Genomic DNA, 16,034 nt, shown 5'->3' with positions numbered 1-16,034 from the left:
GGAATTATCGGAAAAAGGCGAGAGACGCCATTAATCTCAAGGAGAGACATCTTTTCCTTTTTTTAAAAATCCTGGAACATTTATGGACAGGACTGTCCTGAGAGCTTGAACAAAATATTAAGGGGAGTGTAATTCACTGAATAGACTGAATCAAGAGCACCAAGGGTTTCTTTTCCTTCCTGCTGTATTTATCCTTTGGAAACGTTGGGGTGTGTTCACTGTTGTAAAATCTATTTGTGTTAAAGGCTGTTGTGTAAATTGTTATTGGTCATTTGAACCCCTGAAAAAGTAAGGGAGGTTAGCAGTGCCCTCTCAGCTGCAAAAGATAGACAAGGTTCATTTTATTTTGTTACTTTATTGCGTTTATTTAATTGTTGCCCTAGTCCTTACCCTAACTTTAACTAAATCCTAATCCATTGAAGCTCCAGGTACAGGATGGTGTCAGTGTGTCTATAACAGCTTGTTGAGGTTGTTGATGGTCTTAAACCTGTTAATGTTCAGTTCCTCTCAGGTTAAACATCTACAGATATGAACTTGGACTCCAGACAAAGTGAAAAACTTATTTTATCTTTAAAGGACGGCTCAAAATAAAGTGTCTCTGTAAATCTGAAATTGTACACCATTTCTATGCCCATTTTCATTTATTTATGTTTTCTAATGTGTTAAGTCAGCAGAAGGCGACAGCAGCAGACTACTGGGGCTGATTAGGTCCAACCTGATACACCTGTGGACTCCTCTACTTAAGGCTGTAGCAAACAGCAGCCCTTTGTCACACCTTTGTAGAGGGGTGACTGGTATGATACTTAGCCCAGGTGGGTATTTAAACAAAAAGAGAGAAATCGCCCCAAAACTACTCAAAACATAGAAATAAATACTGGAAGGCTTGATCTACAAACAATTCCAAGACATGCAAAAGGTATTTGCTCCACTAAGAGCAAATAAGTCAAGGTCTTCCCTTCATAATTACAGTGGAAGTGTCGTTTGTTTTCTCCTGATCTTTTATTTCAAGTTTCTCGTTGAGTGTCTGTTTGAATTGTTTTCAGTGTCTCTTTGTTTGACATTCTTATTTCCTGTTCTGTGTTTTACCCGTGGTTGCCTGAGCTTCCCAGTGGTGTAGCAGAAACTCCACGGGCCGTCAATCAGTACATTGGTGTTTGAACGTAGCGCTGGGTCACCTCAACCCAAACCTGCCAAATTCACACTCCAATGCCCCTATAAATAAATTTAACACCCATTCTCATGTGTTTTCATCTTTGCACTTGGGTCCGCCTCCCTGCCATCCTTAAACAAATCCAGGATCATTCTCTGACATTGTGTCACAAATCAATAATGATATTTACTAAGACAGGACACAGAACAACACTTTGTTGTAGCGTTTTATTCATACTCAATTTCTTTCTGCCCTCTAGAGGTGGAGATTTGTAATGACAGAAAAGTAAAGATGAAATCCATAGAAATCTTCACTGCTTCACAATCCACCATCCAGACTGTGTTGGATGTAAAGCTGTACGTTTCTTAATGAGTGAAGCTCATTGTTGATGGTCTCATTGTTCAGAAGTTGCTGTGTGTTCAGAACATCGATCACTCGGGTAATGAACTCCAACTCTCCACTCTCTCTAATGCTAATGCAGCAGTTACCACCTCCACCCAGAGCACTGCAGAACCTGCGGAGCCCAGTTCCACTGTACAGCACATACAGTCTTCTGTAGAGCGTCAGGGACCTTCAGCATTATTTTTACACTTTGACATCTTAAATTTGATATTAGTTCCTATTTAATAAGATCACATGAAGCTCATTAGCAGGTCTCAACACTTGGAGCTCTGTTGGCATCATTTTGTTCTTCACTGCACAAATTAGTAACTCATTGGTTTCAATCTTTCAGAAAGAATTGATGTCAATGGGTATTAATGAAACTGAATATTGTAATTCAAATAACACAATGTCTGTGATCAAATCTCAGAACTGTCCAAATAAAAATGAATGAATGAAAATGAATGTTTCCCCAAGGAACTGAATTTGTCAAAAAAGTTCCTAATAAAGTGAAAAGATTTCTAAATAGGACAATTCAACAAATTAAGATGAGACTCAATATATCTAATCCATCTAATGAACCGATGTCTACTAAATGTGAAAAATGAAATATTAAACTGTAAAGCTTTAATCCTCTTCACTACTGACAGTTCAGATTCATGTACAGTAACAACAGAAAGCAGCTCAACACTCAGTCCATCCCTGTATATTCCATCATAATCCTGTACGTCGTTCTACATTTCCATTCTGATCTTATCAAACCTCCAATGTGTCAATCTAATAACTGGGTAATTCACTGGCTGCTCATTACTAAGCAGGAAATAAAGTGAGTTATGAACTTCAAGAGCACATTTATTTATATATTATGCATCATAATTCACCCTCAGAAAAAAGGTACGACACTGTGACTGGGGCAGTACCCTTCTTGTCACTGTGGTGGTACCCTCGGGGGTACATCCCAGTACCTTAACTCAGGGAACATAACTGTAACATAATCCATTGAAATTATATTTTAGAAGATGTACTGACTCCACACCTCCCGCCTCACCTCCAGGCTTTTTATTAAACAGTTCTGTTTTAAAAATGGATTATAAAAAGATACAAATGTTTACTTTTCCACTAGGAAATATTTATTTAAAGAACACAACTGGACCTTAAAACCACTGTTGTACCTATTGAGGGAACACTTACACTGTTTGTACCTTGATGAACGAATCCTGTTCCTGCATGGTCCCTTTATTTCTAACAGTGTATTGTGCTCAGCCCTTAACTGGGCATTGAGAGGAACTGATTCCTTACTGTAAAGTCAAGGTTATTGTTTATGGAAAGCATCTAAATCAACACTGAATTTGATCAGATTTGCTTAACAAAACAGATTTAGTGTTTTCTTATGATTATTATTAAGATATCACTAGAAAATCAGCACTTAATTGAAATGTAATTTAATTGTAAATTGTAAACTCTTAAAATATAAATTTTAATGTTTAGCTCTTCATGAATGAACATTATTCCAAACCAAACACTGTAAATCCAAACCTGTAAGTGGTGAATTAAAGCCTCAGGCGACATTAAGGTACGGGTGCTCTTTAAATTGGTTAATGTTATCTTGTGGGCACACAATATGCACATGTAAAGTGTGGAATACTGCTAGATTGGAAATGCTTAAGGAAGCTTTCTCTGGTCAGCTTTATAGAAAAGTTCCATGATACTCACCGTGTGGCAGCAATGTGTTGGGGGAATGTAACCCTAGCATACCATCCCTCTGCTGGTCAGTACAGGTTACTACATCATTCCCAATACCTGACTGTAGCCTGTTAAACATTAGCAGCTCCAGACTTTGTTTTCACTTATTAATAAACCTTTACTTATTTTAATTTTAGTAATATTAAAGTATTCTGCTTGTATTTAGACCTTACTGATATAATGTAGATGGCTAGTTAAGTCAGGGGTGTTCATTAGACAGTTCTGAGGATTTATTAGCTGCAGGTTTGAACAAAGCAGCCTTCATATCTGGTAAAAGGGAAGATCTGAGAGCAGCCAGAATCTGAAAGCTGCCATCAGGGTTACAAAGAATACATATAGTATTCAAAATAAACTGATATTGTCAACAACTCTGTCTCAGGAAATCCAAGTAGTGACTCACAGTGTTATCTTTTTAAAGTTCATGTGTTTAATGGGCTCTATTGGGAAGAGTTCATGTAAATGCAAAACCTTTTGAGGACTGAAAAAGAAATCAGTTCCATCTGCAGAAAATGAGCTGAGTATATGAAACCATTTTTACAAGGCTGCATATTTTAGTATGTTTTATTAAACAAAAATGCACAATCGTGAACAAACAGATTCAGAGCTGAGCTCCACCCAGCATGTGAATGTGGTGACAACACAATGCAGATCACTAACAGCCTCACACTGAGCTCAACATACTGAGAATAAGAGCTGATACACAACATTTATATCAGAATGATTTCAGCTCTTAGCATTTCATACTCTACATAGAGAAAACACTCTGCACTAAATCACCCAGAGATGATTATATTTACAAAGTAGGAAAAGCTTTTCACATTCTAGCAGATATTTATAAAAAGTAAAATAAAGTGGTTACAATATGAGGCATTAATATAAATTTGACATCATAGTATCATAAGGAAAAAAATTATTGTAATTGAAAAAACAAAAAAAAAAAAAAATCTACACAGAATAATGAGTACAATAGAGATGCAAAATTACATCTGTAGTTTTGTGTCTGTCATGGAAATCCTGACAGCAGAACAAATGACAAGTGTTGAATAAGCGATAGTATTTATTTAGGAAATGAAAGTGACAGATCAGAGAGTGAAGAGATGAGAGTGTGCTCTGAGGCGGTCACCCTTACAGAGGGCTTTATACCCTAAACTAGGTGTTGACGAGATACCAAATAAGGGGAGGTTTGACCACTGTTGTTATCAGTCTTCAGCAGGTTATGAAGACATGCAGCATCTTCTGGTCAGGCTGTACATGCATGACCAGTGCTGCCCTGACTGAATATCCTATGAAAGCAGAAGTTCTGGGGGTGTAGGACAGGTGACTGAGGTCAATCGCTATATGAGGATCCTGCTTTATGTATCTAGGCAGCTAAGCACGTCTGTCAGTCAGAGGACAGGATTTTTTGAGATCATCATGTTTTGTAGATGAAGAACTAATACAGACTCAGACATTCAAATCCACGGTATTTGGGGTTTATCACCTTCTCTGTTACTGAGGATCACAGTTTAATGTATGGAACTCACTGCTAGAGTGTCGTACTCAGGAGACCTGGACTGAGGGTCCAGAGCTGTGTACGGGTCATCAGGAGAGCTGGACTGAACAGTCTGTGTGAGGGAAAGAGGGAATGAAGCAGAGGAGGAGAAATGAAGAAGGTAGGAGTTCGTCACAGATCTAGAGGGAGGATTTGTGAGGAGACACTTACTGCAAGTGTGTGGTACACATCATCAGAGGACCTGGCTGAGGGCTGAAGAGCTGAGTATGTGTCGTCCTGAGCTTTAGGGTCAGCGTTCTGGACAGAGGATGGGTAGAGAAGGTGTAGAGAGACTGAAGGAGTTTAGGGGTCATTAAATAAGTTTACTGTAAGGACTTTTACTGAAGTAGAGAAAATAAACCTCATCATGATTTACTAAGAACTGAAGCTCTGTAGCTTTAAACAGCACCATCACCTCCTCACAGCTGCATCACACAAACCTCATTCTTATTGCCTCGGTCTTATTGACCCGTCTAGTGAAAATGTTCTGTAATTACATAAATACTTTACTAGACTGATCTTTTGATGGCAGCACTTCTCTATTAGGGTAATGGTATGATTATGAAATGATGAGTTATATTACTCTAAAAACGACATGGTAATTTTGTTAATGCTAAAAATAAAGGAAATTAACCTCAAAACTAATTTGTTATTGATACCGGTTCTGGCGCCGCTTGACTGTGAGCCCGTTACAGCAGCTCGTTCTTTTTACTTCTATTAAATTGTTTTTTATGTAATATCTGTCGTCTTGTTATTATCTGCTTACACTCGACTCAGCCATGTTCAGGACAGTGCTGTTTTTCCTGCTCGTTTTGGGAGTTTTCTTTGTGTTCACACTGGAGGAGCACGAGTGCAGCCATAGCTCTGTTGTTTACACCAGGGAAAAGCTGTTAGCGCTTAGCAATGCTGCTGCTACACCGGACGGCTTTGCTGAAATTCCACGTGAGCTGAGGAGGCGAAGAAGGGGAAAACGCGCCGATGTTGAGTGCGCTATAAACCCGTTCTTCCCTCTGTCATCATGGGGAATGTAAGATCATCATAAGCTACATCTCCTGCCTGTCTACAAACCCATTGTTCACAGGTGTCCTGTCAACACAAGACAGGTGAGAATTTGGTCCAACTGTATGGTGTTTTTCCAATAACAAGCCCTGTGTTACCCCAGATCTGAAGGCCCTTCTGGAAGAAAAGAAGAGAGCATTTAGATCTGGGAACAAAGAGGAAATGAGGAGAGTACAGAAGGAGCTGCGGAGGAAAATCAGGGAGGGCAAAGACCAGTACAGGAAGAGAATGGAAGGCCAGCTGCAACAGAACAACGCAATTGGAGTTTGGAGGCGTCTTAAAACCATCTCAGGTTTTAAGGAGTCCAACAGGCAGCCTGTAAGTAACCTGCAATGGGCAAATGACCTCAATTTCTTCAACAGATTTGATCGGGTAGCTGACCCTCCCTCAGCCCAGCTTACACCCCTGCTTTCAGCTCCCAGCATTCAGCCCTGTGCTCCTCTGCCCCTAACCAGAGAACAAGTGAGGAGGGAACTGAGGAAGATGAAGGTGAGGAAGGCAGCAGGTCCAGACAACATCCGTCCTGGGATCCTGAGGCACTGCGCAGACCAACTGTGTGAGATAGTAAAGGACATTTTCAAGCTAAGCCTGAAACAGGAGAGAGCGCCAGTACTCTGGAAGATGTTGTGTGTAGTACCTATCCCAAAAACTGCACACCCCAGTGATCTGAATGGCTACAGACCAGTGGCACTGACCTCACATCTGATGAAGGCTCTGGAAAGACTTATTCTTGCCCATCTTCGTCCACTGGTGGGACCAGCTATGGATCCTCTGCAATTTGCCTAACAGCCAGGCACTGGAGTAGAGGATGCAATAACTTACCCACAGATCCCTCGCTCATCTTCAAAAGGCACGAAGCCCTGTTAGAATCATGTTCTTTGATCTATCAAGTGCTTTCAACACCATCAAGCCCACTCTACTAGGGAGCAAGATGGAGAGAGCAGGGATGGATCACCATCTCATCACATGGACTAAGGACTACCTCACAAACAGACTGCAGTATGTGCGACTTAAGGACTGTGTATCAGAAACAGTATCAGCACAGGGGCTCCACAGGGAACAGTCCTGGCCCCATTCCTCTTCACTCTCTACACTTTAGACTTCACCCACAACACCTCAACCTGTCACCTCCAGAAATTCTCTGATGACTCTGCCATCGTTGGCTACATCTCAGACGACAATGAAAGGGAATACAGAGAAGTTACAAGGAATTTTGTGGACTGGTGCCAGCAGAACTGCCTCCAGATCAACACGGCTAAAACTAAAGAGCTGGAGGTGGATTTCTGCAGGACTAAGTTCTCCTCACCCACTTCAGTGAACATCCAGGGAAGAAACATTGAGATTGTCAAGACCTACAAGTAGCTGGGTGTTCATCTAAACAACAAACTAGACTGGTGTGACAACACACAAGCCCTGAATAAGAAAGGCCAGAGCAGACTCCACCTGCTGAGGAGGCTCTGGTCCTTTGGAAAACAGGGTGGACTTCTCCACTCTTTTCATGACTCTGTGGTGGCATCAGCCACCTTCTAAGGCTTTGTCTGCTGGGGAGGTGGCATTACAGCAGCAGACAGGAAGAAACTGGACAAGCTTATCAGGAAGGCTGGTTCTGTCCTGGGCTATGCGCTGGACCCAGTGGAGGAGGTGGCAGAGAGGAGGATGTTGGCCAAGCTTGCATCCATAATGGACAACCCCTCACCCACTACAGGAGGCAGTTGCAGCACTGGGCAGCTCCTTCAGTGACCAGCTCCTCCACCTGTGATGCGGAAAAGAGATACCACAGCTCCTTTCTCCCCACTGCTGTTCGGCTCTACAACCAGAACCTCCCCAAGCAGAGACTCAGACACTCTGTTATAAACACACTATGGGTTCACACCTCACTCCATCATAGTGCACTCTATTATAAACACTCCACATAGACCTGTATCTTATCCTACCTCTAATTAATGTGCAGTATCTGCTGCTGATAGATGGTACAAGTGCAATACATACGCAAGTTCTGTGCAATATCTACAGTTTCTGTGTGATATCCAGTCATTACCTGCTCAGAAATGTGCAATGTCCATAAAACTGCATGTGTAAACTGTAAATTTGTAGATTCTTAATTCTATTTTTTTTTATATTTTTCTGCTAATAGACGCCTTGTTTATTCATTTATTTCTATAGTATATTTTGTATTTTGTATGATGCACATCTTTGTCTACTTACTGCTCTTTATCTGCTTACTGTGTATTCTGCTGTAACAATGCAAGTTTCCCCCAGTGGGACAACAAAAGTCTATCTTATCTTATACATTTTTACTGTATAAATAACTTAATATTTATCAAAACAGCAAAGAGAATCTAATTTTTAGGTTTATTTAGCTTATTACTACAAAATTACCATATTATTAAGAACCCATTCACAGTTTGTAAATTACTTCCAGTGTGTTTATGAATGGCTAGACATCTGTTGAAGCTCACCTCATCATCTCGCTCTTCCAGGTTTCTCTTCTGTCTTTTACCCCTAAAGAAGAGAAGATCTGTTTCAATCTGTTCACTGACTTTACTCATGCAGAGTGAAACTGTATGAACTGAGTTATTTATACAGCTCATCTTTCACAGAATCTATATTTGAGTAGTAAAGTTAAGAAAACTTCCTGGCTGAGTGATAAAAAGAACAGTATTAGTAAGTAAACGAAATAAAGATTAATAGAAAGAAGAAGTCAATAATATGAACCTCACCTCCTCCAGAAAACCACAGTGAGCAGAGCTGCATTTCCACAGAGACTGACTCCAACAACCACATACAGAACCACTGAACCACATGCTGTGACACACACACACACACACACACACACACACACACACAAATATAACAGTTTTCATAACTGCTTTTGAATAACATGAACGATAATAAAGTGCTAAATAAGAATCAGGGATATTTCATCTCATTATTCACCACCTACTCTTAACAGTGACCATCACAGTTCTATTCAGAGCTCCATGGTCATTCTGAGCTACACAGTAGTACAGTCCAGTGTGGTCAGCAGTGATGCTGATGATGCTGTAACTGTGTCCAGATCCTACAGATGAGGTTCCACCTTCTTTAAACCAGGTGTAGATATTCACAGGTGGGTTTCCATCACTGCTGCAGGTCAGAGTCACTGAACTGCCCTCCACTATTTCACCAGAGGAACAGATGGACACTGAGACCCTCTTTGGAGGATCTAGATGATTATAATAATTACATGATTTGTATTTGAATGTTTGAATATTAAAACTGAAACATTTATTAAATATTTAATATCTTGCTTAATTTATGCAAACAATGCTATTAAATAAGACCACAAACTGTAACCAAGCCCAGAAAGCCAGGATACATTTTTAAAGTCCTACATTTATTTACTTTGAGGAAAAAACTAAAAAATGAGTTAAACTCACATCTGACTCTGAGGCTGTGAGCAGTAGAGCTGAGGTGTTGAGATCCTCCTACAGCACAGCTATAACTGCCTGTATCCTCACTGCTGACCGTCTGCAGGTGTAGCTGGTTGTTCTTGATAGTCTTTGTGGTTAAAGGACGTCCATTTTTGTACCAGATGAATTTTGGGTCAGTCAGACTGCAGGTGGTCTTACATGTCAGATCTGCTGTTTGTCCCTCGGTCACTTCTTCAGGAGCTTCTACATGGAGCTCTAAGACAATAAGAGTACCATCTGATTAGAAGGGAAAAGCTGTAAAGTCAGTGAACCTCATTCATGAAAGTCAGCAATGAGTGTAGAAACCAGAGCAGATGAAACTAAACTGAGTGATGTTTGATCTTCTCTGCTTCTCATTCAGGAAACTGTTGTACATCAAATCGAGCAGTGATTTGGGTGCAGCTCATAAATCAGCTTCACTTCATAGAAACAAGTGATCGCCTTATTTACATATCATTTGCATAATCAGCCCCATATCAACATAAAATACCAAGTGTGTCCTGCAGATGAAATGATGGAGAATCAATCAAACTAAAATACTCAGCAGCTCATTAGTCATCAGTGGAGTTTGAGGTCGAGTAGAGAAAGCTTTGAAATCTTTATAGTGTTGAAACTACAATGATTTAAAAGAATAAAATATGAAAAGGACAAGATTTAGCCGTTGTTCCAGCTGGGAAAGTGATGTTATTGTTCAGTGTGATTAATTATATAAAACACCGACTACTCCAGTGATAATATTGCAGTATATGAGACTCTACTGTACTCAGTGAACTCTGTTCTGTACATTTTACTCTAATATTAATCAGTAATGAGCTCATTTTCAGTTCAGATCATCTGATTCTCGAGTGGAACAATCGTGTAAGTGCTGGTTTAATCAGGAGATCACGAGGTCGATCCCAGGTGATGCTACAGCCGTCAGTAGCCGGGAGTCCAAGAGAGCACAATTGGCCTCGCTCTCTCTGGGTGGGTAGGGTGGTCCCTTCTTATCCCCCCTTCACTCAATGTAATGCTAGTCAGAGCAGGTGTCTGTTAGCTGATGTAGCAGCTGTGGTGGTTGGCGATTTCTCAGAGGAAGCCTGTGTTTGCCTTCACCCTCCTAGCATTGAAAGTATTGCGTGATTGGGGGAGTCCTAACTAGCAGGGGGAATTGGAAACGACTAAGTGGAGAAAAATTGGGTAAAATACTCAAATAAAATAAAAGTCTGGAACATATTTCTCAATCATCTTTACATCTCCTTTTTAATTTTTTTTACTTTTTCTGAATAATTAAAAATGATCTTCTGACTTTGTAATTGTTTAATTATAAACAGAGAAACAGAAAGAGATTAAAAATGTTAAATGTGTAACTCGTCTTCAGTGAAGTTACCATGACCCAGTTCCAGCAGTGACCATGTGTGTGTTGTTTATAACATTTGATGAATAATTGATTTTGACTTTAACATGAAAGATCTTTAGATCAATAACTAAATAATAAGACTGTAATTTAAAGGATTAATAATTAGTCCTGGATTTGACGTGGAGAGGATCAGAAAGAAACTGAGCAGATGAACTGAATGAGGAGTAAGACCAGATAAAATGATGTAGGAGTGAATCAGAACAGAAGCTGAACATCATTAGAGCAGATTAATAAAATCAGTGATGATAAAACAACATGAATATTCAGAGCAGTCATGAATAAACATTACTCTGAATCCAGAGCTGTGTCTTATAGCTGGACAATGAGATGATTAACTCACCTGTAACTCTGAGCTGAACTCCAGGAACACCTGTCCATCTTGCTTTTTCTTCATTTGTTATGATTCTGAAGCAGAACCAATGTTCATCCTTCTTCATCACATCACTCAGTTTGAGGGAGAAGCGTTTCTGCTCATCAGTTAAAAACCCGACTCTGCTTGAATAATCTGGGTCTTTACTCAGATCTGTCGGCTCCACCCCTGGAATTGGGTCTATGACCCAGAAAGTCTTTGTCACTGTGAGACCTTCTGGGTGAGTAAAAGTTCCGTTCATAAACACTGTGGATCCTTTTAAAGCACAGATTTCCTGTTGGTTGTACTTCACACTCCCCTCTGCTCCAAAAGCTCCTGAAACATATGATGCGTGAAAGAGCTGATTACAGAGTCTGGAGCCCATAAGACAGTCAGAGTTACTGCAGCTTACAGCTTCACTTCTCTCCTCTCCAACTCCAGCAGCTACTCTACACCACTGAGCTGATTCTGAGAGAAACCACAAACCACAACAAACACTGACTCACCAGCAGTCATGAGCAGAAAGACCAGAGGAAGAGGAGGAGCCGTTCTCAATGACCTCATCACAGCAGCCTGCAGGATCTTTAACATAATAACATTTTCAACAAAATGTTTCCAGATCTTCATCTAAAGTCCTTCAAAAGTCCAGAACTTTGAGTGCTGACACTATAATACCGTCTGTCTTACTGAATCCTTTCTTCATAACTAAGTAACGGTAACTCGACCCTGAAGAACAAAAACTCATTACGTTTTGAAAACGGCCACTAAAGAGTCATTTCTGTGTAGCAGCAGGTTCTTCACAGTAGTCGGTCTGAGCTGAGCATCTTTTTCAGTAATTGCTGCCACGCCCACCCAACCCCCCACCCTCCACCACACCCCCTCACACTCAGTGTAACCGTACCACATTTTGTTTCTCAGGCGATAAACTACATTTTATTTGCCATGTATGTGTAATTATGATATTTCTAAAGCATCATGGGAAGATATTGGTATACATATGGTTTCCCCCCAAAACAATCCCACATCAGACAATAAAGATAATCTGAACTTCTTTTAAACTGAAATGGTAGAAACATCAGTCTAAACAAAAACAACCAAATTTGAACTGAATTTTTCCCATAAACTATTAAGATCTTCTGAATTAAAGAGAAAGTCTTACCGTTCAGTAACGAGGCTCGTCTCCAGCGTCCAGACAATAAATGGTAAGAACAGAGTCAGCACTGAGATGATGAACTAGATGTGGTTCACACGTTTAACTGTAAGCTACTGCGCTCAGTTGAAATGCTCAGTTATTAATATGCATCTTCCACGTGATCTTCTGAGCTGCAGCCAGAGATCTTTATCTTAAACTTCTGCACCGTCTGAATTTTCTCTCACTGAAACAGAGTTTGTTGGCTTGGTATGAATTTGGACATGGAAGTGATGAAAGTCTAACTCTGAGTGAAGATCAATCGAGTTAAAGTGGTTTAATGAAGTAAAGTCAACACGTCTGATTCTCCGTCTGCTCATGTGGTAGAAAAACTCTGGACTTTTCTTTTCCCTCCTTTCTTTCAGGCTGATAAACAGAGTTCAGTGTTTTATTGGAACTTCCACTGTTATTTTTTCTTAGTTTGTTGGTTAGCATGTTGGTTAGCATGTTAGTTTGCAGTTAGCACATTCCCAGATAAGAAGTCAACACCCAGCTTGTGTGAAGCTTCACTTCTGCTGCTGCTGAGGCTCTGATAGCAGGTCTGAGGTTACTGAGAGAGCACATTCATACATGTTGTGACTTTAGCCCTGCCAGGAGCTCAGAGGCCACGTCTGGGTGTGAATGATGTCAATTCCTCTGAAAGTATCAGATGAACAACAGCAGCAGTAGCTCAAATTTTCAGGATTCTACTTTTAGAACTGAACTCAAGATGATGGGAGTCTGACATGCAGGCATCATCAGAGACATTTCCATTTCCAGAAGACAAAGTGAGGGTCAAACCAGGAAAGTACCGAACAGAAAACCTGGCTTAGTGCTCAGGATAAACAAAGAAACTTCTTAAACGACCAAAGCAAAGGGGCAGATAAAAGGGAGTTAATGAGTCCTAGATCACATGCAGGTACACCAGTGTGACGTGACTGGACAGAGCCAGGGAGAGTCCAAGTTGAGTCTCCCAAAGGGAGAGAAAACCTGACACAGCCTCCTCTTAAGGCGTGGCTCCTTAAGTGCAAGACAGAAGGTGGGCCCAGACAGTGAGGAGTCATGGCAACAACGGTCGGACAGACCAGACTTTAGGGCAATCCATCAACCAGGTCAACAGAGGTAGCAGGTCCAGCTGCCACTCTGTTCTTCAGATCTGATCAAGTTTAGTGTCATTAACTTGTTAAAGCTGTGCTGAGATCAGCACTGATAAACCCACCAGTGATGAACGCTGCTTGCTGCAGTAACAGGAGACGAGATGGAACTGGATCAATTATACCAGCACATTAAAACCCAGTAAAACTACCACATCAGTTTGCAGGAGTTTTAAGTGAAGCTCATTTTTGCTGCAGCTAAGGAAGTCACATGCTTCCTGTAGGAGGAAGTAGCATGATAATGATCCTGGCTATTTTTATTGAGCAGGAGAACTTGATGTTAAATGGTGCCCACATGTAAATTACAATAGGTCAGTGCTGCCCGTGTTCTCACCAGACGCTGGTGATGAGCCTCGTTAAAGGACAGTAAGATCATTTCTTTATGTTAAAGATTTCACTCGCAATTAGAATCATAAACATAGCTTTAGATTTTATAGAAATGCTTATTTAGTACTAATAAATGTTTTTAGATTCAAAGCCATTTCAGTCAGGAAGGAGTTTTTCTTGGTCCATAATGAGTCTTTATCACGTTCAAGCCAATATTTGAGTTATCCTATAAAATCACGTAGGTATGGTGTTCTATGCTGACGGTTAATTCCACAGGAAAACACTTCATTTTTAGTTTGTGACGATATTATTGAACGTGTAGTTTGGAGAACAGATACTTAATGACATCTTCCGGGTTTGTCCAGTGCTACTGGGCTGTGCTGAGGGAGTCTAAATGAGGGGGTTCCTGTTGGGCTTTTGTGTAAAATCAGAGTTTGTGCTGAAAGTAGACTTTCTTTAAAACACACCATTAAACATCATAAGATATTTTAGTCTGTTACATTTCTGAGAGCTTTTGAGCTGCAGGACTGTCTGTCAGTGTCTTATATGTGCTGTTGATATCATTGAGAATTTTTATAGATTTTGAGACGATTACAACACAAAAACAGATTAATAATGTAGCGCCCCCGTTGCTCCTTTCAGGGAATTACACGGGGGTGTAGCTACCCTAGGTCCTCTATAACAATCAGTTATTAAATTAGGCTATACCTTGTTAATAATAAATAAATCAAGCGGTTCAAAATAAAATGTTAGTTTACTTTAAATTGGTTGGTTAGTGTAGTGGTTAACACCTCTGCCTTCTACGCTGTAGACTGGGGTTTAATCCCCCAGCAGGGCAAGTACCCTACACTATACCAATAAGAGTCCTTGGGCAAGACTCCCAACACCACCTTCGCCTTCCTGTGTAAAATGATCAAACTGTAAGTCGCTCTGGATAAGTGCGTCAGCCAAATGCCGTAAATGTAAATTCACACATAAACCTACACACAAACTTAAATGAATTGTAAATTAGTGTTCAGTCTCTTCCCGTTATCAAATAAATATCCTATACCCCTCCGGTACAGCTTTAAATCCTTAGATATATCCACTTAGTTCTCCTTAAACCCAATATACCAAAGATTCATCCTCATCAGGAAATATTACATTCAAATATTCTCTTCACAGTAATACACTCCTGCAAAATAGAACATAGACAGTAGAAAAGGAAACTTATAAGCTAAAACTAAACTAAGCCGGCAAACTATAATGAATTACCCCAATGTCAGCGCTGCTGAAGCAGTAGAGATGCTTGAGTGCGTAGAAAGAATCCGAGCAGGCATCGAATGAGACGTGACGACGTATGAAGGAGAAAAGGTTCCTGGCTCCTGCGAGCACCGCGTCCAGGAGCTGCGGGCATGGACAACGCGTGTGGCACAGCACCTCGCTGCAGACGCTGCTTCCAGCGGTGTGAACTTCTCCAGGAGTTTAGACAATGTCCTGCTCCTTACACGACACAACTAACTCACGAGGAAACTTCACAGTAACGAAACCGGCTGACTGTCCGAGCTTTTACCACGAGTAGCAGTAGGTATTCATAAACAGTCCCAGAGTCATTGTAGCAACGTTATAAGTTCACTCGTCGTTCACTAAGGTTCCTACTCTGTTTACTGGTCAGACATACACGGGTTACATATTTCCATTTTCACTTATCATCACGGGTCACGACTTCACGCGCACCCCTCAGTATCTCCGTTTTCCCTTCTTCCTCAAAAAACCACAACACTCCCGGCGACCTCTCGACTCGCCAGCGTCTGATTGGTTACAGGAATGAAGACATAACGAAAGACTACGCATCTTTAGAAACTTCCTTCACATTAATAGAAACATCTTTCTGACATTTACATCCTTCAGAAAATAATAAAGAAGCAAACAAAAAATATACATTTCAAACCCGGTATGCATATTACTCGTTTAACATGACGTCACCACACACTCAATGTAGTGAACTCTCATTATCAAAGGTCTAAATGTTTTTAACCTTTTAAACTAAACCTTATTTATTCAAATGGAATTCAGTGAACCATTTAACTGAATTCAACATTCAACATTCAACCATTTAACATCACACCGCTCTGAAATACTTTGTCAAAACTAAACAGAAAACTTTCATTGAAAAGACATGGATATCCAGTCGAAGTCAGTATGTAACTGTGAGCACCTCACACATCTGGGTGATGTAGGAGAGGAACAGAAGTATCCAGCCTGTAGGCTGAGGAGGAAGCTGTGCTTAATGAGGGCTACAGTGAAGTTCTGAATTGTGCTCATTTTTAAGGATCATGGAGTTT

At 40.5% G+C, this 16,034-nt stretch overlaps 1 protein-coding gene across 6 annotated transcripts; it reads right to left on the bottom strand.

Moving 5' to 3' along the window:
• Window positions 1-3,805: 3,805 nt before the first annotated feature.
• LOC108416430 (B-cell receptor CD22-like) lies at window positions 3,806-15,442 on the bottom strand. 6 transcript variants are annotated; one of them, XM_037543471.1, is made up of 9 exons: window positions 14,965-15,442; window positions 11,568-11,643; window positions 11,053-11,397; window positions 9,284-9,532; window positions 8,809-9,069; window positions 8,585-8,669; window positions 8,285-8,366; window positions 4,977-5,063; window positions 3,806-4,878 (listed from the first exon to the last, which is right to left on the bottom strand). In XM_037543471.1, the coding sequence occupies exons 2-9, from the start codon at window positions 11,623-11,625 to the stop codon at window positions 4,780-4,782; spliced, it is 1,266 nt and encodes a 421-aa protein (XP_037399368.1). In that variant the 5' UTR covers window positions 11,626-11,643; window positions 14,965-15,442; the 3' UTR covers window positions 3,806-4,779. The 6 variants fall into 6 exon arrangements, 5 of the variants coding, with proteins under 5 accessions (XP_037399368.1, XP_037399371.1, XP_037399373.1 ...); XM_037543474.1 differs by having other exon boundaries at window positions 4,977-5,098; window positions 8,324-8,366; XM_037543476.1 differs by having other exon boundaries at window positions 8,324-8,366.
• Window positions 15,443-16,034: the final 592 nt, after the last annotated feature.

This window comes from Pygocentrus nattereri, chromosome 12 (assembly GCF_015220715.1).
Source record: "Pygocentrus nattereri isolate fPygNat1 chromosome 12, fPygNat1.pri, whole genome shotgun sequence".
NCBI classification, from domain to species: domain Eukaryota; kingdom Metazoa; phylum Chordata; class Actinopteri; order Characiformes; family Serrasalmidae; genus Pygocentrus; species Pygocentrus nattereri.
Note: the sequence above shows the minus strand (reverse complement) of the source record. Positions and strands in the feature narration are given on the sequence as shown.

Excerpts from the sequence above, each read along its gene's own strand:
- LOC108416430 (XM_037543471.1), bottom strand. The coding sequence starts at position 11,625 with ATGAGGTCATTGAGAACGGCTCCTCCTCTTCCTCTGGTCTTTCTGCTC. Across the intron at positions 11,398-11,567 it reads CTTTCTGCTCATGACTGCTG|GAGCTTTTGGAGCAGAGGGG; the intron begins GTGAGTCAGTGT and ends CATATGTTTCAG. Across the intron at positions 8,367-8,584 it reads ACTGTGGTTTTCTGGAGGAG|GGGTAAAAGACAGAAGAGAA; the intron begins GTGAGGTTCATA and ends TCTCTTCTTTAG.